A 25,769-nucleotide genomic window follows, 5' to 3' on the forward strand; every position below is an offset into this window, starting at 1 on the left:
ATATAAAAGTATAGAATGCTTACTAATATAAGAGTAATTTTATATATAATCGTGAAATATATAAATATCATGTAATTATTTTGAAAAATAATAAGATTTATTATTAAAAAATTAATTTTTTTATATAAATTTTATATTTTATTTATTTTTTTAAAATAATTATGTAAGGGTTATACAATTTATAATTACAAATATCTTTTCTTTTAATATAAATAGGATAAGAAAAACGTATTTTTTACTCTAAAATGATTAGATGCAGAAGACGGTACATATTTTCAATTCAATTCATCAGAGGGAGAGGGAGAGAGAGAGAGAGAGAGATTTGACTTTTTTCTTTTAGTCTTTTACAGCTAAGGTATTGTTTTCAGTTTTGGCTGAGGGGGAGGAGTTTCTTATTCTATGTTGCCGTTGTTGACCACAGCTACCGTTTTGAATATTTGCCAGTCTCGGACTAAGCGATCCAATCTTGGTCTTCATTTGGTGCTTTCCTCGCAACTCAATCAAAAATTATTAAGCCTTTGCTTGTCTTGAGAGTCTTGTAATTAGGTAGAGAGTAATTAGATTGCGGTCTACCTTTTCTATTATTCGTTGGGACAATTTGCCAAACACAAGTTGAGCTTATTTTGATGGTCAAAGTTGTATAGTTCCCTGGAGTTGGAATGCTTTTTTTATTGTCTTCCGCCGAATTAAATCGCTTTTTTTGTCTGTATAGGGCTCTGGTTGGTATTTGACTTCTGGGTTGTCTGTTTGATTTGCATATTACAACTCCATCCGGGGATTTTGGATTTGCTGCATCGGTTTTGATAATATTTCATATACCATATATTTATACAGCTTGAGTTGCTGGAATCTGGTCTTGATTTTGGGTAACCGTGTCATTTGAAAGCTATCTATTTTGCCTATTGTTTCATTCTGAGAAGTTTTGGGGAATGAAAGGAAAAGGAGGAACACCGGGAAGTTACTTTGTATTGAACACCGGAGCTAAAATTCCAGCCATTGGACTTGGGACATGGCAGAGCGGTGGAGACCTCTGCGTCGAAGCTGTAAAAAGGGCATTGTCGGTCGGGTACCGTCACATAGATTGCGCACATCTTTATGGGAATGAGAGTGAAGTTGGGGAAGCACTCACTGAAGCATTCAAAGGCTTCCTGAAGAGGGAGGATGTTTTCTTGACATCTAAACTTTACTGTACCATGAATTCGCTCAATAAAATAGAGAACTATGTTAAAGTTTCTCTTAATAATCTTGGAGTTTCGTACTTGGATCTCTATTTGATGCATTGGCCCGACAGCTCGGCTTTTGGTGACGCTACTGATCCACCTTCAAAGTCGGGCAGTGAGTATGGGCAGTTTCTGAATCGGTTGAAAAAAGCGTGGAAAGCCATGGAGGGTCTCGTCGAGTCAGGTCTGGTTCGGGCTATTGGAGTTAGCAATTTCAGTATTCAGCAGATCAAAGGATTGCTTAAGTTTGCAAAGATTGTACCTGCAGTCAATCAGGTTCGTTGTACAGTTATTCTTGTTGTTTCAAAAGATTCTGCTTTGCTCCATGCCTGGACTCATGAAGAACCTGGATAAAGTAAATTCGTGGATCATTTGAGGGAGAAAATCAGATGTTCCACGAGTTTTCTGTGCATATACCACACCTAGTAACATTCTATATTTAAAAGGTTAATAACTCGGGATGCTTTCTAAATCAATGATCCTTTGGTCTTTTCAACTGGTATATTTAATTTTATTTATTTATTTCAAGATAAAGCACTGGAATCTATTCCTCAACTGGAAAAAGCATCACTTGATGATTTCTAAATTATCTGGCTGGACAAATTCTTTGCAAGCTTAAGACTTGTGCTCAATGACTTACAGAAGTGAACCCAGTTCTGTGACTGACAAACTTTACTAGTTAATATAGCTGAAGTATTCAATCGCAAAAATTACTCGTTCTTTCTGGTTGTACTTGTTATTGACGAGTTGCTGATTCAGACAATTGCAATAACTGAAAGGTAGAACCAAGTATTGGACATTTACTACCGTACTTGATATTCTGCAACATAGAAACTCATCATTTGGATGGGGCAAACCATGCACTCAGTCTGAGCTGGAAAGTTCATCTAAGAGGTGACCTACCACCTGGTTAAAGGGAAGCCATTTTCCTGACGCTGAGGTTCTGTGGCTTTATCCAAAAAACCATTTTCACCGTCCTCGACCTTGTTTCTTCAGGTTGCTTTTAAAACTGTGTTATATCTAGGGGTATACCTCTTCATGACTTCTTTCTTTATAGTGGCATTGGAAACTAGACAATGAATTGTATCTTATACATATATCTTTTAAAATAATTTTGGTAGGGACCCAAATGGTAAATCTTAGTCTTAAGAGTATCTCATGTCACCCACCTTGTTCCTGGATGATTGTTTAGACATTTTGTTTGTCAGTTACCTTAGCTTTTGTTTGTTTTCCTTTTTCTAATTCTGACAAATTATTATCTTAGCTTTTGTTCGTTTTCCTTTTACTAATTTTGACAAGATTTTTGGACCACCTAAGTCTTGCCCATGATACTTTGGTGTCCTTAATGATATTTTAGTTGCTTTTCTTAGGTGGAGTTGCACCCTTTCTGGAGGCAAGATGAACTTGTGAAGTTCTGTCAAATGAAAGGTATTCATGTATCTGCTCATACACCTTTAGGGGTACCTACTTCAACTCCCGGACCATCTGACAGTGGATCGGGTGGGGAAGATGAACCTGGAACTCCTCGCATATCATTTAGGAGATCAAGATCTGTCCATGGCCCTATGCTCAAGTTATCAGTTGTTTCACAAATAGCAGATAGACACAAAAAGACACCGGAGCAGGTACTTTTTATTCAGTTATCATCTATTTTTCTGCTTTATACTCGTATGATTGATGTCCACTCTAGTTGTTTATGCCGTTTTTATTTTAATTGTTTGCTCCTCGTATGGAATATCCAAGTGGACTTTCACTTACCATGTTGGAGGGAATGGGCTTTATCATTCTTGTCCTTCAATTCCTAAAAGCATGTTTTAGTGATGTAAATGATCTGATTCTGGTCATATAATCTAAGAAATACGGGCCAGTCCAAAGGAAAGGAAAAAGCTCTGGGCTGGGGAAATGGGCTCCCACAGGGAGGTCCATGTCTCAAACGTGCCCTTCCTGGAGGAAGAAGACGCAGCATGCAGGAGGCCCATCGACGTGTGGACCCGGGCCACCGTCGTCGGTGAAGACCCAGACGGCCTCTCCAAAGGCCACAATAGCGCCGGTGGTAGCCTTGCTGTTAGCAGAAGCCATATCGGAGCTTAGAGGTGCGGAGTTGAGCAGCTCTGCCGCCTCCTTAGTCCCTGTCGCCTTGAGACCTGCACAGAACAGGTCGACGGTGGCCTTTGTTGTTTCTTCGACGACAATCGTGTCTGGAGAAGGCTTTGCTGGGCAGATGCAGACAACAATTGATAGAGATCTCTTACTTGGGCCGATGCTGACGCAGACAACACAGTCAGCATTTGGAGAACTCTTTGCTCCAAACAGTGGTGTTTTAGCACCATTAACTTTAATGTTATCTGGAGAAGCAGACCATGATAAGAAAAAAGAAGAGCTTCCTGCGAAGGGGTCAAAAGGGGTGGATATGCCGCTGGCTATCTGTGAAGGGGAATACATTGATGGGGGAGATGCTAAACCTATACGCATGCTCCCTCCCCCCTAGTCCTAACTCAGAGCGGTTTATTTTGGATTGGGTGTTCAAGAAAATGGAGGAGATGCAAGCCTGTGTTGGGGTGTCTTGTATAGGCTTTGAAGAGCAGTTCAGGGCTCTTCTTGTTGCCATTGAAGATAGTCGATCGAAGTCCGCCACAAAGAGAGATAAGGAACTTAAAAGGCTTAAATGCTCTATGAATTATGAAGTGAAGGAGGGGAGTGGTGAAGGGATAGAATGAAAGGGAGGGGAGTTACCATTGTCCATGAAACTTAAGATCCTCTTTTGGAACGTGCGGTTAATGATCGCAATAAGTGCCTTCACATAAAATATTTATTGCGAATGTGGAAGGTTGATATGGTGTGTTTTCAAGAAACAAAATTGAGGTCGTTAATACAAGACTTATTCGCAGTCTGTGGGGGTGTTCGTATGTAGGTTGGTCTGTCTTGGCTTCGGTAGGAGCGTTTGGGGGTGTTTTCTTAATGTGAGATAAAAGAGTGGTGGAGGCGGTTGAGGAGTGTGTTGGGACTTTTTTGGTTGTTAGTCTATTTAAAAATGTAGTAGATGGGTGGGACTGGGCTTATGTAGGCATTTTTGGGCCTAATTTGGATAGAGAGAGGAGAGGCTTTGGGAGGAGTTGGCGGGCTTATATTGTCTATGGGATGTGCTGTGGTGTATGGGTGGGGATTTCAACATCACTAATTTTCCTAGCGAGCGATCAGGTAACTCTCACACTTCTACAGTTGTGGAGGAGTTTTTTGAGTCTATGTTTGATTTGGACCTTATCGATCTCCCCCTTGTTGGGGGTGAGTTCACATGGTCCAATAGTAGGGGTTGGTCGAGATTGGATAGGTTTCTTGTTTATTTTTCTTGGGAAGCCCACTTTCCTGAGCTGTGTCAGAAGAGGTTGACTCAGGTTTGCTCGGATCATTTTCGTATTTTGTTAGATTGTGGTGGCGTTCATAGGGGTCACCAGTATTTCAAGTTTGAGAATATGTGGTTAATAGTGGACAAATTTGCTGAGAAAGTTCGTTCTTGGTGGTCTTCTTATCAGCTCACGGGTACCCCTAGCTTCATTCTTGCAGATAAGATTAAAGCTTTAAAGCAAGATTTAAAGAGGTGGAACTTGGAAGTTTTTGGCAGCATTGACAACCAGAAGACTACTCTAATGGAGGAGTTACAGGAGTTGGAGGGGCAGGTATTGATGGGAGACACTTCTGAAGAGGTATTGTTAAGGAAGAGTGTGGTGGAGACTGAACTGGAGAGGGTATTGTTGATGGAGGAGACCTTGTGACGACAAAAATCCAAGGCTCTTTCATTAAAAGAAGGGGATAAATGTACGAAGTTCTTCCATAGAGTGGCTAATTCACATATGCACAACAACACTATTGAGACACTCAAGACAGGTAATCAAGTTCTCTCTTCCCCCATTGAACTAGAGGATCATATTGTGGATTATTATGAGAACTTGCTAATGGAGCGATCTGTTGGAGGCCAAAGCTCGATGATTTGCCTTTTGAGTCTATTGATATACAAAGTGCAAACTGGATGGAAAGATCTTTTGAAAAAGATGAGGTGCATAAGGGTCATTAGCAGTATGGCTAAAGACAGCGCCTGGGTCGGATGGGTTTTCGATGGGGTTTTTCCAACATTGTTGGAAGATTGTGAAATGTGATGTAATGCAGGTTTTTCTTGAATTCCATGCCTTCAAAAAGTTTGAGAAATGCCTTATTGCGACGTTGATAATCCTCATACCGAAGAAACATGGGGTGATGGAAGTCGAGGATCCACCCTATAAGCCTTGTGAGTGGGGTTTACAAAATTATTTTGAAGGTTCTTGCTAATTGGTTAAGCTTGGTAATAGAGCAAATTATTTCAAAACCTCAAAATGCCTTTGTTCGAGGGATGCATATACTTGATTAAGTTCTTATTGCCAATGAGTGCTTGGATCATAAGTTGAAGGAGGGCACACCAAGCTCGATGCAAGCTTGATATGGAGAAAGCATATGACCATGTAAATTGGGATTTCCTTCTTTACTTACTTGGGAGGTGCGACTTTGGCGATAGGTGGATTTCATGGATTCGACATTGTGTTTCTAATGCTTGCTTCTCAGTGTTAGTTAATGGTACCCCTACGGGTTTCTTTAAAAGTTCTCGCGGATTGCGGCAAGGGGACTCGTTGTCTCCATTTCTTTTCGTTATTGTCATGGAGGCACTTGGCCGGTTGGTGAAGGCAGTTGTTGAGTGCTTGGATCATAGGTTGAAGGAAGGCACACTAAGCTTAATGCAAGCTTGATATGGAGAAAACATATGACCATGTAAATTGGGATTTCCTCCTTTACTTACTTGGGAGGTGCGGCTTTGGTGATAGGTGGATTTCATGGATTCAACATTGTGTTTCTACTGCTTGCTCCTCAATGTTAGTTAATGGTACCCCTGCGGGTTTCTTTAATAGTTCTCACAGATTGCGGCAAGGGGACCTGCTGTCTCCATTTCTTCTCGTTATTGTCATGGAGGCACTTGGCCAGATGGTGAAGGTAGCTGTTGAGGGTGGCTTTTTAGCTAGATTTTCGGTGGGTAATGGTACTAATGGCTCTATTATGATCTCACATTTTTTATTTGCAGATGATACACTCCTCTTTTGTAAAGCGGAGTTTGGCCAAATTCAAGCTTTGCGAGCACTATTGTTGTGCTTCGAAGTTGTGTAAGGGCTTAAGGTAAACCTTGGTAAATCTGAGATGGTGGCGGTGGGTGTGATGCCTCGAATTAGTAGCCTAGTAGACCTCTTGGGGTGTGAAGTGTCTTCTCTGCCTATGAAATATTTGGGCCTCCCTCTGGAGGCGACTTTTAAAGCTAGAGCTATTTGGGAAAGGGGTTATTGAGAAAGTGGAGAAAAGGTTGGCTGGGTGGAAATGACTGTATCTATAGAAAGAGAGGGGAGGGGGGGGGGATCACACTGATCACAAGCACTTTATTTAATCTCCCAACCTATTTCTTATCTCTATTTCCGTTGCCTGCTGGGGTGGTGAATATGATCGAGAAGTTATTTCGGGCTTTCCTGTGGGGTGGTTTGGGGGAGGAAAACAAATTTCATCTTGTTAATTGGAATAAAATTTGTTCCCCAATCTTGAGTGGAGGCTTGGGTGTGCGAAATTTGAGGACCTTCAATAAAACTTTATTGGGGAAATGGTTATGGAGGTATCACTTGGAAGGTGAGTCATTGTGGAAGGAAGTTGTTGACTCTAGACATAGAGGAGCTTCGTGTGGTTGGTGCACCAATGTAGTGGGTTTGTGGAGAGATATATTAGGGGGGGCTGGTAGTGTTTCGAAAACAACACCCGTTTTGTAGTTGGACAGGGCACTAGAGTCAGGTTTTGGCAGGATGTTTGGTGTGGAGAGCACTCTTTGGAGAGGGTCTTCCCAGCTCTCTATAGTATTGCAGCTAATAGGGAGGTTGCGGTGGCATATTCTCTTGTGTTTGCCCATGGTTTCCATCAATGGAATATCCTATTCACTCGGTTTAATCATGACTGGGAACTGTCTACCGTTTCAGAATTTTTCAGCCTGATATACTCTTCTGGAAGTATAACGGCACAAGGTGATAGGATACAATGGAGGTCTAGTAGCAGCAAGAAGTTCACAGTTAAGGCATATTATAAAATGTTGGCTTCACAAAGTAATGTATCTTTCCTGCGGAAAAGCATTTGGAGGTCTCACGTACCTTCTGAAGTGGCCTTCTTTGTGTGGACGGTTGCTCTTGGGAATATTCTAACCACAGACAACTTAAGGAAGAGGGGTCTCATTGTGATGGATTGGTGTTATATGTGCAAAAAACATGGAGAATCAGTAGACCATTTATTATTGCATTGTGAGGTGACAAGAGAGTTGTGGAATGAGATATTTAGTAGAGTGGATGTTGCTTAGGTTATGCCGTCAAAGGTAGCTGACCTGCTTGCTTGCTGGCTGGAAGGGTATTCAAGGCTGTCCCCAGGTGGCAGTAGTATGGAAGATGATACATTTATGCATTATATGATGTATTTGGATGGAAAGGAATGAGCGGTGCTTTGAACATAGGGAGCATACAATGGCGGAGTTTCAGAATTTTTTTCTACACACTTTACTCCTATGGTTTTCTGCCATTGTCCTTAATGGAAACAACGTGCATGATTGTTTATCTTTAATTTAGCGCTTTTAGAATGTATTTAGGCATTTTCTTCTGTATACTCCCTATGTACATGGGCTATACCTATTTTTCATTCATATCAATGAAACTTACTTCTTATAAAAAAAAAAAAAGGGTTCATCAACGAGGCCCATAGATTTTATGAATACCATTTGATAAAGTAATGGCCATTGATTCCAGATGACAAGAAGTAGAGTTAAATAGGGCTACCTTTTGTGTATAAATTCATGTCCTCACACTAGAATTAATGACAACTGGGAACGCTTCATAGATTGGGAAAGCCCTTGGGAAGATCCTTGAGTCGAGCACACCTCACCTTTTGGTATAGCATGCAGGAAGTATCTAAGAGTAAAGGCTGAAATTGACATACCTCTCAAACTGCTTCTGTGATGGAAGAAGTTAGATATTTGTATTCACTTCTGGTATGGGCACTTATCTGATTTTCACTATGCCTGCGGAAGTTTTGGGTCACGTTCAATTAGGTTTTACTTTTGTAATTGTCAATCCAAACCATCTGAATCTGGGTCATTTGCTTGGGGTAAAAGCCTAGAAAACAGTAATAGCATGTTGGGTAGCCATGGTTGTTCCTCTGCCACGATGGAAGGTACTTGCTCTTTGCTCTCAACACACTGAGTCAAACCCCCAACTCATAGGTCCACATGCGCATGAGAGGCTCCAAGTCACACAATGGTAAAATATCTCCTTAAAAAATTACCCTACTCATTCAACAATTACAGTCCCAAGATGGATCTTCTTCACTCATCTCACAAAAATGTCAGATGTTCCTATAAACTACATGGGCCATGGTGTGTTACTTTTGGCCACATAACTGGTTGAACTTCTCTACCTGTGGACTTTAGCTTTGGAAATCGATAGAAGTCAACCCATTTGATCTCAGTTTGATGATCCTTTCATTCCACAAAATCAACTCTCAACCCAAACTGTCTTTTCATTTATAAGTCATTATTTAGGACACGTTCTAAAGTGCCTGCTGCCAGACCTGGTTAGTGTCTCTGAATGGGTGCTGCATAAAGTAAAGGAGATCCAACACTGTGTTGGAATCGAGTGTGAGGGTTTTGAGGAACAATTCATGGCTTTACTAATAGCCATTGAAGTTGGACATGGCCAGTTGAAGAAGTCAAATTCTAAAAACTAACGGGAGCTAAAGAGGCTAACATGGTCACTAAACTATGAGGGCAGTTCAAGTTAAAGTAGAGAAAGAGCTAAGGGGCGGGGGTTAGCTCCATTTTTATGAAGCCCAAGATTGTATCTTGGAATGTTTGAGGGCTCAATGAGGCAAACAAATGCCTTAGGGTCAAAAACATGCTTTGTGAGTGGAAGGCGAACATGTGTGCTACAGGAAACCAAGCTGAAATTTATCCCCAGGAGAGTTGTTAGGAGTTTATGGAGCTGTACTTATATGGATTGGGTTTATCTTGCTTCTGATGGGGCCTCAGGAGACGTTTTGGTGATGTAGGATAGAAGAGTGGTGGAGAAATTGGAGGAATTTATTGGTGAGTATACTGTGGCATGTTCCTTTAGGGATGTTGATGATAATTATTTATGGGCTTTTGCAAGTATTTACGGACCGAATATGGAAAGCAGTAGAAGAATGTTATGGGAAGAACTTGCTGGAATTCATAGCTAGTGGAACTTACCATGGTGCATAGGTGGTGATTTTAATGTTACAAGGTTTCCTAGTGAACGCTCTGGTGACAGCAGATTACGACCAGCAATGACAGAATTTTCGGAGTGTATTTTTTACTTGGGTTTGATGGATATTCTTTTCATGAGTGGTGCTTTTACGTGGTCCAATAATCATACGTGGTCTAGATTGGACAGCTTTTTAGTATCACCAAAGTGGGAAACTCACTATCCGGAGTTATATCAAAAGAGGCTGCTTGTCTATACTCGGATCATTTTCCATTATTACTAGATTGTGGAGGTATTTAGGGAGGGTGTCGGTATTTTAAATTTGAAAACATATGGTTGAAAACTGAAGGTTTTGTGGAAAGGGTGAGGCAATGGTGGGATTCTTATCAGTTTGATGGCAGCCCAAGCTTCATTTTTGCAGGTAAATTGAAAGCTCTAAAAATTGATTTAAAGTTATGGAATACTCAATCTTTTGGTGATGTAGGAGACCGTAAAAAGTCCATGCTAGAGGAGCTTTAGGAGGTGGAGAGGACTCAGGAGGGGAGGGTTCTTTCTATGGAGGAAGCATCTCGAAAGACTAAGTTAAAGGCAAAATTAGAAAGGGTTGTGTCATTGGAGGAGATCTCTTGGCGTAAAAAATCTAGAGTTTTATGGTTGAAAGAAGGAGACCGCAGCACAAAGTTCTTTCACAGAGTGGCCAACTCCCATAGGAGACCTAACACTATTGAGATGCTGAAAATAGACGGAGTGGACTGTACAGATGCTCCTGTGATTAGGGAGCACATTGTGGGATTCTTTGAACACTTACTTTTTGAACAGGTGGGTTGGAGGCCAAAATTTGATGGACTAGCTTGAGTCCATTGATCCACAGCAGGTATCGTGGCTGGAGCGGCCTTTTGAGGAACTAGAGCTCCATAGCGTGGTAAGGAGCATGGTCAAAGATATAGCACCTAGCCCCGACGGCTTTTCCATGGGATTTTTTCAAACTTGTTGGGATGTGGTGAGGGCGGATTTAATGAAAGTGTTCCAAGAATTCTTTTTAGTCCGAAAATTTGTGAAAAGCCTCAATGCCACATTTATAGCACTCATTCCTAAGAAGATTGGGGCCTCGGAGGTGAAGGATTACTGTCCCATTAGCCTTGTGAATTGGATATATAAGATTATTTCTAAGGTGCTTGCCAATCGCTTAGGAGAGGTTTTGGAGAGGATCATTACAAAACCCCAAAATACTTTTGTTAAAGATAGGCAAATTCTGGATTGAGTCCTCATTGCTAATGAATGCCTAGATAGTAGGCTAAAATCTGGCCAGCTGGGAATCCTATGCAAGTTAGATATGGAGAAGGCATATGATCATGTTAACAGGGAGTTTTTACTTTATGTGCTTGCTTGGGAGGTGCGGTTTTGGGGAGAAATGGTGCTCGTGGATTAGATGGTGTATTTCAATGGTGAAGTTTTCAATATTGGTGAATGGTAGCCCAAATGGTTTCTTTAAGAACTCTCGTGGTCTAAGACAAGGAGATCCTTTGTCTCCATTTCTATTTGTTCTTGTCATGGAGGCATTTAGTAAAATGATTCTAGCCTTGATGAATAGTGGCTTTATCGAGGGATTCTCGGTGGGTAATCCTAATAGGGGCACCATTAACCTATCTCATCTATTGTTTGCAGATGATACACTAATTTTTTGTGAGGCAGAACAAAACCAAATCCAAACATTGAAGGCATTATTACTTTGTTTTGAAGCGGCTTCCGGGTTAAAAGTGAACTTTGATAAACCAGAATTGGTGCCAGTGGGCAATGTTCGCAACATGCGGCAATTGGCTAGTATCCTTGGTTGTAAAGTTTTCTCTCTGCCCATGAATTACCTTGGCCTTCCAAACTTTGGGGGGCTGCAAGATCTATATCAATTTGGGATAAAGTGGTGGAGAAGATTGAACACAAATTGGTAGGTTTGAAAAGTTCATCTCTCTCGAAAGGTTGTAGGATCACCCTTATCAAAAGTACTATTTCTAATCTACCAATGTATTTTTTATTTGTATTCCCAATTCCAGCAAGTGTGGCGAACCGTATCGAGAAGCTGTATCGTGACTTTCTTTGGAGTGGAATAGGAGAAGAATTTAAGTATCATCTAGTCAAGTGGGATAAGGTATGTTCTCCAGTCTCTTCGAGTGGGTTGGGTATTAGAAATTTGAGGATTTTCAATCGAGCCTTGCTTGGGAAATGATTGTGGAGATATAGTACGAAACCAGAAGCTCTTTGAAAGTCAGTGATTGATTGCAAATATGGTGGCATGGGGGGGGGGGGAGGGGGGCACTCGGGAGGTTCACGGGGTTTGTGGAGTGAGAATTTGGAAACACATGAGAAGAGGGTGGAGGATTTTTAATCGGCATACTAGACTGGTGTTGGCCGATGGATTTAAAATAAAATTCTGGATTGACTTGTGGTGTGAAGATCAAGCCCTGAAGGACTCATTCCTATCAGTTTTTAGGATTGCAGGTGAGAAAGATGCTTCAGTGGCTAATTGCATGGAGTTATTTGGGGACCTAGTTCAATGGAACGTGAATTTCACTAGAGCCGCCCAAGATTGGGAAGTTGGCAGCATTGAGGAGTTTTTTGGTCTTCTATACACCATGATGCCGAGAACCCAAGGAGCATATAAGATGTGGTGGATACCCACAGATAAAGGTAAATTCTCGGTCTGTTCTTTCTATAAGTTGCTTACACAACCACAAAATACGCAATTCCCATGTAGAAAGATGTGGAGAAACAAGGCACCTCCCAAAGCGGCATTTTTTGTATGGACAACAACATTAGGTAAGATCTTGATTACAGATAATCTACAAAGACGTAAGGTGATCATAATAGATTGGTGCTGTATGTGTAGGAAAAATGGTGAAAATGTGGATCATTTACTGTTGCATTGTGCAATGGCTGGAACGTTTTGGAATGAGGTTTTTAATAGAATGGAGTTAGCTTGGGTTATGCCTACCAAAGTGACAGAGCTCATGACCAGCTGGAGAAATCTACGAGGTCTCCCACAAATCTCAGCGGTGTGGAAAATGATCCCGATTTCTATCATGTGGTGCCTATGGAAGGGGAGCGAAATGACCGGACATTTGAAGACAAGGAGGAGCGCTCACTAGAAGAACTTAGATTATTTTTTGTTAGCACTCGTTTTCTTTGGGCCACAACTGTAGATTATCGTGGCCTCGATTTTCTTGTTTCTATTACTTCCCTTTAAATATGTGTGATCTTTTATATACCATCTTGTGTACTTAGGCTATGCCTATTCATATCAACATAATATTTATTTATATAAAAAAAAAAAGAATCACCGTCAAAATAAACAAATTGTTTTTGATTGGCAAAACAAACAAACGACGGATAAAATCCAGTCTTGAGAGTAATAATAATATCAAATATACCAAAAAAATGAATATGATTCAATGCATAAACCCATATTTGAATTCTCCAATAATCTATTTCCAGCATCATACCAATACCACATAAAGCAAATATATTTATATATATATATATATTTATGTGTGCGCATGTGTGTGTGTTCAATTTTATTAAAAATGCAAAAGACGAAACTTGAGTACTCCAGTTGCATAAAAAGAAAGCACAACTAGAAATACAAAGAAGGGAAGCAAAGAGTCATAAAATCAGGATAGCTGGAAAGGTCAAGACTATTTTGAGCTGACATCCAAACAAAAAAGAGTATTAAGCATTATGGATCTAAGATCATCCACCATTGCCTCACGATCTTCAAAACTGGGGAGTGTTTTGTTCATTCCACATGCACCATATGAGGCATAATGGAACCATACGCGTAGCTTCCACATTGCAATGACCAATATCCTTAGGCCTGGGGGTTTGGATGTTGAGTTGGTCTCGTCTCATCTCATCTTAACTCCAAACATCACTCAAAGACAAATACTTTTCAATTTCAAATCTTAACTTTTTTATCTAACCATGACCTAATCATGACAACTTTTCCAAACTTCCAAACAAAGCACAAAAAAAAAATCAACTTTTTCAAATCTCAAAACAAAAATAATATTATAACAATATTTTAACTTTATAATGTTTTTAGTCAACTTTTTCTCTCATTTTCCAAAAACCCATAAAATATTGTAACTCAAATCATTTCACTACTATTCACAAACCATTTTACTACTATTCATAGATTTCTCATCTCATCTCAACATCCAAACGAGGCTGTATCCTCCAATAACCCAACAACACTACAACACTTAGAGGCATCACCTAATCGATACCAAAATGATGGAGTAGCGAGGTCCATTATTTCCTAGCAACTTCAAATGCAGTAAATAAATGATCAATTGATTCCCTGCTCTTCTTACATATGCAACACCAATTTATTGCTAAAATTCCCCTTCTCATTTATCCATAGCAAAGGTTTTCCCCAATGCTACAGTCCACACAAAGAATGCCCCCTCGATGGAGCTCTGTTCAGCTAAATACCTTTCCAAGGAAAAGATTGCCTATGAAGCACAAAGTGTGATAACAAGTCTTGACCTCAAACTTCCTTATTTTGGACAGGACCCGCCACATCTTATCTTTTCCATCACCTCTCAACCTAGCAGAGTACAAACGCCTGAAGAATGAGAAAAACAGCACCAATTCCCCGATCATGTGCTGATCAAATAAGAGTAATATTCCATTGTCTAGTGGTGTTGGAAAGTTGCCAGGAGTCTGCCACTGATAACTCCTTATCGCTGGAAAGTCTGAACTACTTATCGGAAAACAACCTTTAATTACTGATCTCCACACCAAACATCATGTGAAAACCTTACACTTGCCCCCTGTCCTGCTTCTACTGTGATAAAGTTCTCGAAAATCCCCCAATTCTTCCTTATATTTCTGTACACGCCAATCTCAAAAGATTTGCTTACTTCATTAGAGTGCCACCCTCCCCATGTACTACCATCATAGACTTTCTTCATTGATCACAATAATGCCTTCCTTTCTGTAGCAAAGCACTGCAGCCATTTTCCCAACAAGACACAGATATACACTAGCAAGTTTCTGACTCCTAATCCTCATTGTACAAATCTTGGGCCATCTTAGCTAGATGAAACTTAGACTCATTTCCAATTCCTTTCTATATGATTAGCCACTCCAACTAGTATAGAGAATAGGGACATATAGCAGTTGTGCAAATTGGAAAAGTTCTTTTGATCGAAGTTAGTTGGCCTCCTGCCAAACGACATTCCATCTTCTCTATTATACATCATTCCAAATAGCTTTTGCCCTGAATGTTGACATGAACCGAAGTCCCAATTACTTCATAGGTAAGCTCGTCACCCCACATCCTAGAATTCTAGTAAACCTATTGATGCCACCAACATGCACTAATTCAGATTTAGCTAGATTAATCTTCAGACCTGAAATCCCCGCCAGTTCACTCATTTCCATGGAAGTGTATTTGGAGAGACAAAGCACCTTTGAGGGTAGCTTTTTTTGTTTGGAATTTTAATGACGGATAGCACGAGAAAGAAATGGCATTTTGCAGTGATGGAATGGTGTTGCATTTGGAAGCGAACTGGGGGAAACATAGATCATCTTATGTTGCATTTTGAGTTGGCTGGGAGCTTATTGACACAGATATTTTGCACTTTTGGGTTTGAATGGGTTACTCTCCAATGCGTGGTGTAGATGCTGGCATGTTGGCAGATTCCTTGTGGTGGTCATAGTAATTCAGAGGCCTGGAAAATGGTCCCTTTGAGCGTAATGTGGTGTCCTTGGCAACACAATGCCTAATTCTTTGATGATTGTGAAAGGACAGAGAATTAAAAGCCATCATGTTCAACAATCTCTATGCTTGTTTGAATGGTTACACCAGGTACGACATAAGCAACTCAACAAGATGTCTATAGCTCACCAAAAGCCCAAATAGGAGTCCACTATTCAGAGCAATATTTTTTATTCTGCTCTAGGCCACCGCTCCCTGCCTCATGCCTTGTGAACTCTGAAAGAAACCAGAGGCTGATCCATTGATTAGAACCAAAAATTGCACCAACAATATACAATTGGTAATCCACCCGTACCATTTCTTTCCAAATGCTCATCTCCAAAATTAGTATTTTAAGAAGTCCTAATTAAATTAGTACTTTAAGAAGTCCTAATTAAATTAGTACTTTAAGAAGTCCTAATTAAATTAGTACTTTAAGAAGTCCTAATTAACAATTAGTACTTTAAGAAGTCCTAATACAATTAGTACTTTAAGAAGTCCTAATTAACATGGTCATATGCTTTTCTCCTCTGGGTCCGTAGGATGTGGTGAGTGAGGGTGGACACCTGCGAAAGGGAAGAGAGTCTTGTCAACAACAACATGATGAGAGGTATAAACTCGGGCCGTGGAGGGATCCAGGCAACGGTAGTCTGGTGTTAAGTTATTTTTAATAGAACTTAGAGAAGTAGAATATCACTTAGATAAAGAAGAGTAAGAGTGGTGCTATCTTGATTCAAGTGGGATCTAGGATTGAAAAACCATTGCTGAGTTCAGCCTACAAAATACTTCTAAGCCCCAGATCAAAGTCTACTATCAATGTACTTATTGGCAATAAGAACTGGCTAGGATTTCTCTCCCTTGGATGAAAGCATATGAGAGTGATGAAGGTAGAGGCTTTTTTTTTAACTTCCTTGGAGTGTGGAACTCCTGGAAGACATTAATTAAATCAACTTTGAGAAGCTCCCAACCTATCTATAAGAAAGCTGATGAGCACCCCTCGGCCTTGGGTCCCATAGCCTTATCACCATCCGAAACATTCTTTTTTTTGCTAGATAACAGGGAGGGGGATTGAACCCTGGTTCTCCCACTGAGGAACCAGGGCCAGTGGGCCATTGGCCACCATCCAAAGCATTCAACACTTCTAAAACATCATTTTCCTCGAAGTCCCTTTCTTGGCCTCCTCCATGGCATTAGAATCAAATCATGAAGTAAATACGTCAATTATGGTTCGTATGTTAAGTGAATGAAAATAACATTTGCCAGAGTGAAATAGTGCTCAAATCATCTTTTTATTTCAAAATAACTTGAACTTTTGAAAACAATGTTTTGCAAGCATGGCTCAAACTTTTCGTGATGGTAGCATGGTATCTCTTTGCTTATCTTGCCAAATGATGGATTTACAAATTTCTAAAAAAAAATGGATTTACAAATTCCTAGAATCTCTTCACCTTAAACAAAAAATTCCACATGTAGAATTTATGCTATTTAGTATACGCAAGGTATAACTCAAGGGAATCCCTAAATCTTCAATAGAATCTTTAGCCCAACACAATGCTTAGGTTCACTTAACTCCCTTCTCTTTTTTTAGTCAGTAAACAAGAGTTTTATTGATGATAATCATGGGCATAGCCCAAGTACACGGGACATGTACAAGAGTGACACCTAAGCAGGTTCACTTAACTCACTTCATTTCATTAGACTCATTAAAGCTGGATAGTGCATAGAAAGAACAATAAAATAGACTTTAATGAAAGTTCACTCCACACCTAGATTGATGTTTGCTCAAGTGGGTGAGTTGTAGAAAGTTTGCCTAATGCTGTGAGCTGTCCGCTTAAGTGAGTGGTGATTTTTGTAATTTTAATTGTTTTGAATTTCGATTTTCATACTTTTGATCCATTCCATACAACATAACCATTGAAAATCCATGCATTTGAACTTTTAAGAATGTCTTTCATCATTTAAAGAAGGCCATAATTTATTTCATTATTTTTCAAAATATCAATGAATAATCAGAGAAATTTTATTGGATCTCCATGATCCATTAACAACTTGGGTTTGAGCCAAAATTTCAAATCGTTAGGATGATCAATAAACATAATTTTGTTCTTTCAAGCAACATGATTGCAAGACTGCAATCTTACAAACTAAGATAACTTCACTTCAACCAATCCAACATTATAACTTCAAAATCAAAGTATTCTTTCAACATCAAAGTACCCTTGTTACCGGAAAAAATTAAAGTAATCCTGCTATGATCAAAACGGAACTGACTTTACTACTACCATAATTAAAGAACCTCAATGTTTACAAACATTTACCTTTGCTGAGTTTCATTTTAACTAAAAAAGAAATTGTTGCTGCAAGTCTCACATTCAGAACACCCAACAACAATAATATTAGTACTTAAATTAAGAGGTTTAGCATTATTCAAAAGAGAACTTCTTTATGAGGTTTAGAATAATTGGAAACAGAACTCTGAGAATTCTAACCAACAAAGGAAACCTTCTTTTTCTTCTCCTTTCTCTCTTTTCTCCTCTCACTTCAAGAGATTTTTTTGGAACATACGTACTCTCTGTCATACCCCATACTGACCGAGAGTGTAGGTGGTATATGGGAATTTACAATGCTTGGGAGGGAGAAGTTCTTGCTATTTATAATGGTTTCAATGAGACTCCAATTGTACAATCAACTAGTCCTTTTAGAGTATAGGCTAGATGTGACTTGGGCCTCCCTTGGGGCATTACACACTCTCTCTCTAAGCAAACAAAAAGTCTCTCTTAGCAAAGAGTTACTCTTAGTGATTGTGAAAATAATGAATAGGGAAGCCCCATTATTTATAGGAAAATTGAGTAGGCTACTATTCACTTTAGAATAAATTCTCTCTCCTCAAGTCACTTACCAAAAAAAAAAAAAATTCTCTCTCCTCATGTTCATCTGATGCATTTATAGCCCTTGAATTTTTACTTCATATTGGACACATTTGATCCACACTGTTGACTCAGATTCAACTAGATTCACTCAACCATGAGTTTGATATAACCAACTTAACTAACTTGTTCTTTTGTTCACAACTCTTCAATCACATTCAGCTCATTACCTGAATAGATGCTACAATTATTTCTAGCCATTGGATCACTATTAATCAATCTCAACCTTGGTTTCTTAAGCTTAGCCTTAAAAGCAAATGTACAACTCTAGGGTTATGACGCATCATTGGTTTTTTAATGTCCAGAAAACACATAAGAATCATAATTGAAGAGATTGGACTAATATAAAATTATCGAAATTTCTCGAAGTCACTAAAGCAACTCAAGTGATTTCCAGATTTTTCCAGCCTTTCCTAGATTTCCAGATCTTCTCCAGAATTTTCTTCTGATTCCTCAGCAATCTCACTTGACCACCATGCTTAGTTTGCTTGAGCAAACTTTCAGGAATATTATTATTATTTTTTTCTATATTTTTCTTTCAAGATTCCTTCCTACATTTATTTACATGATCTTAGACCTGCATAATCCGAAAGTTTGGTCATTTGTTCCTAATAAAATCCTTAATACTTGTAAAAAACAAGTGAGATAAAATCCTAATACTTGGTTTCTTAGTATTAGACTTTATCTTCCTCCACTATTACAAAAGACACTCCAGCCATTCTCATCAAACTCAGCCCCCCTGCCCATGTCTTAGACCCAGAAAGGAAGCCTGTCTTTCCAATATGGATTCCACGCTAATCACATATGTCCAAAAGAAGAGAGGTCCGCTCCCACTGCAAGCATCCTTCCCACCGACAAAAAGACTCTTCATATCAGACTCCTAGGATTAGTGCTTCATAGGCCATTGTTGCTTGCTCTGTTCATTGCCAAGTACCGAGCTCCTACATGAAACTTGTCTCTCTTGTGTGACTCAAGCTCGACTTCAGAGGAGAAGGAGACGATAAAGAAGAAAATGTCCAGGTTCATCCCTTACCCAGTTTTTTGCCATCGTACAACCACTAATTCAACTAACAAGGTAGAAAAGTCTCAAAAAGATCCCCATCAGGAGCAAAAACCCTGATCCTCTTCTTGCTTGAAACCTTTTTAGTAGAGAGCAGTACTCTCACTGGTGTACAAAATCGAAGAGGACTTTCTGCTTGGCATCACGTGTGTTTCCACTCCTGTTGTGTAGTGTGATCCTCCTTGCAATCGCAGCCCATGGTTATCATCCTTAGAGTACGGTCCTTTTCTTATAGGTATCCTTAGTATATGATCCTACCAAACAGATTCATAAGGAAACTTTCTAGACAAATCTTGCATCCATCAAAAGTTCTTTTGGAGGCCCCTGGCTGTGTGTCAGGACAACACTAGTGGTCAGCCAGTTGTTTCATCATCTAAATAGGTTTTAAATATGTTATTGAGTAGGCATGGCTTAATCAACCTTGGCTACTATGTTGGCATTTCATGGACTTGATCAAATAAGCAGGGTTAGCGAATATTCAAGAAAGATTTGACCAAGGAAATAGCAAATCAAGAGTGGAAGTTGCTATTTCCAGCCTCAGCGTCTGATCGCATTCCTCTTCTTACCACAAGTGGTTTGGATATAACTCAACCCAAGCCCTTTAAATTTGAACGGTTTCAGACTTGCTAGCTGCTTGTAAAATGATTTTAGCAGCTGCTTGGAGCACTCATGGGGAACAATCCCCAGCTTCTCTCATATGCAGAAAACAGAAGACAGTAAAATATGCATTGAAAAATGGAACTGAGATTATTTTGTGATGGTACAAGTAATCCAAAACTTGGAAGTGGCAACTGCACATGTAAAAATCTCCTTACAACATATGAAAACATAGCAATTGAAAAACAGCTCATGACCAACCTTCATGAACAGTTCAAACTTGAATTTTTCCCCTATTAACAGTCATCTGGCGTTGAATAAATTCCATAGATTCACTGAAAACCAAGCAAGATACATGGACTGATGATAGCATTCCCATTCATCAACATTTCCTTGATCACTTACGTAAAATATACTACTCGACAAACTAAGTTTTAATGGATATATTAGATAGCTTATTCCCTCAAAATATTATTAATTATGAAAATGTATTTCTTTGTATCGAACCATCTGACACTGAAATCTTTAACCCCCTGACACAAACTGCCTCCACAAAAGTGCTTCTCTTGATGGGTTCAGTCATGTTTCATGAGTGGTATTGTGAGGTTATTAAAAAGAAGTGATTGATATCATTTTTTCAGTTTTTTTTTTTTTTTCTCCAGAAGGAAAACTCCTAGACTTAAATATATAGCCTTTGTTCCAGAAATTGAAAACCCAACCTCAGTGCATCACTACAGGCCCATTAGCTTGAGTAATGTGATTTGCAAGTTAATTTTCAAAATAATGTCTAGCAGGCTCAAGTTAATTTGATAGCCCATGAGCTATTTCATCCTTTTTTATCAAATGGAGTGGTCTGTACTCCAAACTCCTCTTAGTTCGAAATGAATTGCTAGGGTTCATCATTTCTGGATCCTGCAAAGAAACTCAGCATTGATCCCAATGAGTAGTACCAATTTCTCCTCTATGCAACCATGGGATGGAGAGGGATGATCATAAATCTGGTTATTTGTGCTAAAAAGAATCCAGATGCTCTCTCTTTGATATCCCGGGTCAGAGAAAAAAGAAGCATGGAACAGTTAATGGAAAGTGCGTGATAGACTGCTGTTATCCTGAGGTCAAGGATTCTTTTACTTGAAAGAATGGCAAGAAAAAGAAAATTAATTTACCAATGATTAATCATAGTGGACACAGTTTAGCCCAATGGCTGCCCTTTACATCCGTTACACAGTGATAGTGGGAAAGACACCCTGTCCATATTAACCATATTGCACTCTTTATTTGGGGAAAGAAAAAAAACCATATAGGAGATTTTTCATTTCCCCAAGGTCCTCTGTGTCTGCCAATTATTTTTTAAAGGGTACTGCTAGAAAACCAAAGAAATGCATATTTATGCAATTGTGAATGCTATGAAATCACTGGATAAGAATTTGTTGATATTATGAAGTCGCATTATGGTTCTCTCGTACAAACATTTATGATCTCAATTGAAGAACAGACAGCAAAATGAGATCAGAATTGTCTTTACTGGTGGCACACCTTCCCAAAAAAAGAAAAGAAAAGAGTGACAGGTGGCAGTGGATGGTCCTGGAACTGTACTTGGTGGAACCACCACCTCTTCGGCTGCCAAACAGCCCATGAGGCAGTGAGTGAGGGTGTAGGTGGAAACTTTTGCATTTACTATTTGATAACTCAATTGAATGTATGTGTGCCTATGTACTAATCATGATGACCAAATGTCAAGAAAATGTACTTAGGAAATATGTTGTGCTTTAATCTGTTGTAGGTCATTTTGCGGTGGGGACTGCAAAGAGGAACCAGTGTCCTTCCTTGTAGCCTGAAGTCTGACAGGATAAGGAAAAATATTGACATTTTCAGTTGGTCTCTCTCAGATGATGAGTGGAACCACTTGAACCAGATTGAACCACAAGTTTGTTTATTTGGACATGGACCTCTGAATACTCAATCGGACAATGTCTTTATGTTTGGGAGTGGTCCACTACAGGCTGTGCGTGAGATGGAAGATGACATGGAATCCAATGCCTAATATTTCATATTATTTTCTTTAGATATTGCGCCATTTATGTTCAAGTACGTGATCATCTTATGATTTGTCATATGCCCATTGTTTGTTGTAAGATTTTAATTTTGTGGACGCAGAATAGAAAGTCAAACTATACCCTATTGTTTAAACGTTAAAGAGGTTTGATTTTTTTGTTTGTTTGGAAAACAAAGATGGTGATCCTTATACTGAGTTCCTCTGATGTGACATCAAGGAATTAAACTCCTATTGAAACTTCAAACATGAATTATTTTCATCAGACTCTAGATGAGACCACTATTACTAATTAAGCATGGATTTACTCTTATTCAGAATGACCTAGTTTTGAGAATATTTCTGATTAACATTAACAAACTTGCCCAATTCGGCTTTTCAGACATTGACTTTAGCTATTTTACATAAAATATAGCTGGATTTGCATTTCAATAGTATCAAGCATTAAGCTTATGTTTTAATAAGAATGTTTAGTTAGCGCATTCGGCACACTGTTTGAGTCATCTAATATATACTATCTTGCGACTTTCCTTGCATTTTTTTACATTAAACTTTTAAAGGTCTCACTAAAATTAACTCCCACTGAGGGGCTTGGGTATCAAGGTTGGTAGTGCTCTGTTAAAGCCCTCCCTCGTGTGGGTGCTGCTGATGCATGATTATTATGTACCTCATAGAATTCTGAAATTGATTATATTCAAACAGGAGAATGCAGGCCATCTTGGTTTGTGGATACTCAGAGCCATGAAAATAGATCACTACTGTTGTTTAATATGCATCCATTGTGATAAAAAGTAGTATAAAGATGCCAACCAAAGTCTACCAAACCGTCCCATAATAAAGAAATCTTAGCTTTTTAAATGAACTAGAAAGGAGTTTTCTCCATCTTTCTTCTCTCTTTCTTTCATCAGCTCATGTCTCTCTGTATCAACATTGAGAGAGAGCTAATTTTCTATATTTTATCATGAATGGGTTGGCTACCAGATCAGCTGAGCACTCAATGAGCCGTTGACAGGATATGACTACCATGAGAGCCTATCTACCCACGCACCCACCCACCCACCCACTTCCTCCTCCACTTTGGGGTTTCGGGAATGGCCTCAAATGTTCCTTTAGAAGATCCAGTATGCTTTGCCAGCTAATTTTATAAACGTTATGTATCTTTGTTTCAGTGCTCCATTGTCATTCAAAAGTTAGATTACTATATGTAAATTTGCTCCTGCTTTGCTTTTTGTTCAAAAAAGAAGAGAGAGAGAGAGAGAGAGAGAGAGAGAGAGCTGCTGCTAGGACAAGGGAATTTGTTGAGAAGACATGACATTAAATTTGAAGACTGCTGTATGTGGGTGGTGGAGGGATTTTATATGCTTGGGGATTTCTCCACCTGAATAGACGTGCTTGACATGCGTTGTTTGTGATTGACATGGTGACAACATTATAATTACATGCCATTTCTAAGCTCTTTGCTGTCGTTGTGAGAAGTGGAGACTCACATTTCCGGTTTAATCGCATTATGTTTAAGAATCGGCCATCAATTTTCTTGTTGAAACTAATGAAAGTGCATCCCATGCCAGAAGGAACTTGTCTTTCTTTTTTTATTAATTTTATTTTAGAATTATTTCCGGAATTTATTGGAAGTGAAGCAGGTTTCAAAGCAGCCATGATTTTTCTATGGTCCACAATCAGTGTTTTGGACAAGACTGCAACATAACATAACTAAAGTACATGAGAAGAGTTTTACTGGTTTCCTGAACTCTTTACCTTTTTTTTTTCGTACATTTCATTTTCCCAAACTAATGATTACCCAACTTTCATTTATCTGTTTAACTCGATTCAATTCGGTCCCATAATCTGAAACCCTTTTTTCACTTGACAATGGGTGATAGTTAGTTTATGTAAGTAGGCGCCCACTCTGGCAAGGCAACACACCTCCCTTTGAGTGGGATGGGATCCATCCTTTACAGAGGTGGTGAATGGTGTATGGCTAAGTTGACTCTAACAAAGTAGAAATTTTAAACCTTCGAATCCCAGGTGACACAGGGTGATTAAAGGACTGAATTTCACTAAACGCACCGTATGGGTTTTGAAATAAAAGTCCATCACACTTATCCCTATAATACCAGGGCTCGTCCACGAAGATAGACCTTAGAAGGGCGTAACAGCCTAACAAACCATATCGCGATGAGATTCGGATATGTGAAGATAAACCTAAGCTAGAGATCCGCGTTGGATTGATGCCATTAATAGCCAAGTTGTGACAAAGAAGGTAACATTCCAAAATTGGGCACTGAGAATCATACCCACGAAGAAGTCTTGCCATAGTACGTTAGTCCTACCTTTATAAATAACCCACTAGGTATGCACCATATATATTTATATAAATATATATATATATATATATTATAGATTCTTTGGTGAAAGAAATACCATAACCTATGACTTAAGCATCAGAGGTATCCCCCACTAGATACCCCGAGTTCTTCTTTCTGGTTGCTGGTTGTTAGGGCACGCCATAGTCATACTTAAAAATTGAATCAACAATTTGGCGCCATTTGTAGGAATGTTGATTTATTCATAAAGTGTCTCTAGGTTGCCTGCGACTACGCATTCTCATATGATCTGCATCCAGGAAGTGAATGCAATGGAAGAGCAAACAAGCGTTGGGATGGAGAGGAGGTTTATGGAGATGAAGGAGAAGTTGAAGAACCAATTCCCTTGCCTTCGAAACTCGTTGAGATGCAGGATGAGGGAATCTAAAGTAAGGAGAGGCTGCCAAACCCTTGGAGCTAGTAACTTTGTATCTAGACCGACTAGGTTCAATGGCCTGGATTGAAACCAGGGATGACATCGGAACTTAAGGAACAACTAAAACAACTTCTAATTGAGCATTGAGACACGTTTGCATAGTCATGAGAACATGCTTGGCATATATGCGGTGGTGATAGAACACAACCTTTGTGTTGACTCGAAGGCTAAGAAAATACGATAGAAGTGGAAGAGCTTTAGTGCGGAGCAATAGTAGAGGAGGTGGAATGCCTCTTGAAAGCGGGGTTCATCCACGAGGCCCATTACCTGGAATGACTCTCCAATGTTGTATTGGTGACAAAAGCAAACAACAAATGGCAGATGTGTGTGGATTTCACTAACTTAAACAATGTGTGCCCAAAGGGACAACTTCCCACTACTGCGGATTGACCTGATAATGGACTCCACAGTAGGTAAAGTGAATGCTAAGTTTCATATATGCCAACTCTAATTATAACTAGATACGGATGAGTGAAAGCGATCAAGAAAAGTCCTCATTCATTACTGACAGAGGGCTCTACTGTTATCAAGTAATGCCATTTGAATTGAAGAATGTGGGGGCAACATATCAGAGGTTGGTGAACCATATGTTCAAAAAGCAGATCGGGTAGAATATGGAGGTCTACATAGATGATCTGCTGGTTAAGAGCAAATAAGCAAACTGCTACATAGTGGACTTGCAGGAAGCTTTCGTCATGCTGCATAAATATAAGATGGAGCTTAATCCAGTCAAATGTGCCTTTGACATGGAATCTGGAAAATTCCTGGGGTGGTGTCAGAGCAAGCAATCAAAACCAACCCGAAAAATATCAAGGCAATAATGGAGATGAAGCCCCCACGAAGCTTTAACAAAGTAAAAAAGATGGCTAGCAAGATAGTGGCGCTAAACATGTTTGTATCAAGGTCAACAGACAGGTGCCTGCCATTCTTCTAGGTGCTTCGGAAGACTTAGAATTGGAATGACGAATGCAAAGTGTTTGAGTAGATGAAGACATACTTGTCGAACCCTCCCCTCGTGAGCCAAACCAAATGGGGGGTCACATCGA

General features: G+C 39.4%; 1 protein-coding gene across 3 annotated transcripts; it reads left to right on the top strand.

Annotated features, from left to right (window-relative positions):
• Positions 1–273: 273 nt before the first annotated feature.
• LOC109006286 (aldo-keto reductase family 4 member C10-like) lies at positions 274–22,102 on the top strand. Of its 3 annotated transcripts, none has more exons than XM_018985525.2 (4): positions 274–546; positions 713–1,496; positions 2,591–2,845; positions 21,655–22,102. In XM_018985525.2, the coding sequence occupies exons 2-4, from the start codon at positions 930–932 to the stop codon at positions 21,913–21,915; spliced, it is 1,083 nt and encodes a 360-aa protein (XP_018841070.1). In that variant the 5' UTR covers positions 274–546; positions 713–929; the 3' UTR covers positions 21,916–22,102. The 3 variants fall into 3 exon arrangements, with proteins under 3 accessions (XP_018841070.1, XP_018841075.1, XP_018841062.1); XM_018985530.2 differs by having other exon boundaries at positions 284–480; XM_018985517.2 differs by having other exon boundaries at positions 284–1,496.
• Positions 22,103–25,769: the final 3,667 nt, after the last annotated feature.

This window comes from Juglans regia, chromosome 13 (genome assembly GCF_001411555.2).
Source record: "Juglans regia cultivar Chandler chromosome 13, Walnut 2.0, whole genome shotgun sequence".
NCBI classification, from domain to species: Eukaryota; Viridiplantae; Streptophyta; class Magnoliopsida; order Fagales; family Juglandaceae; genus Juglans; species Juglans regia.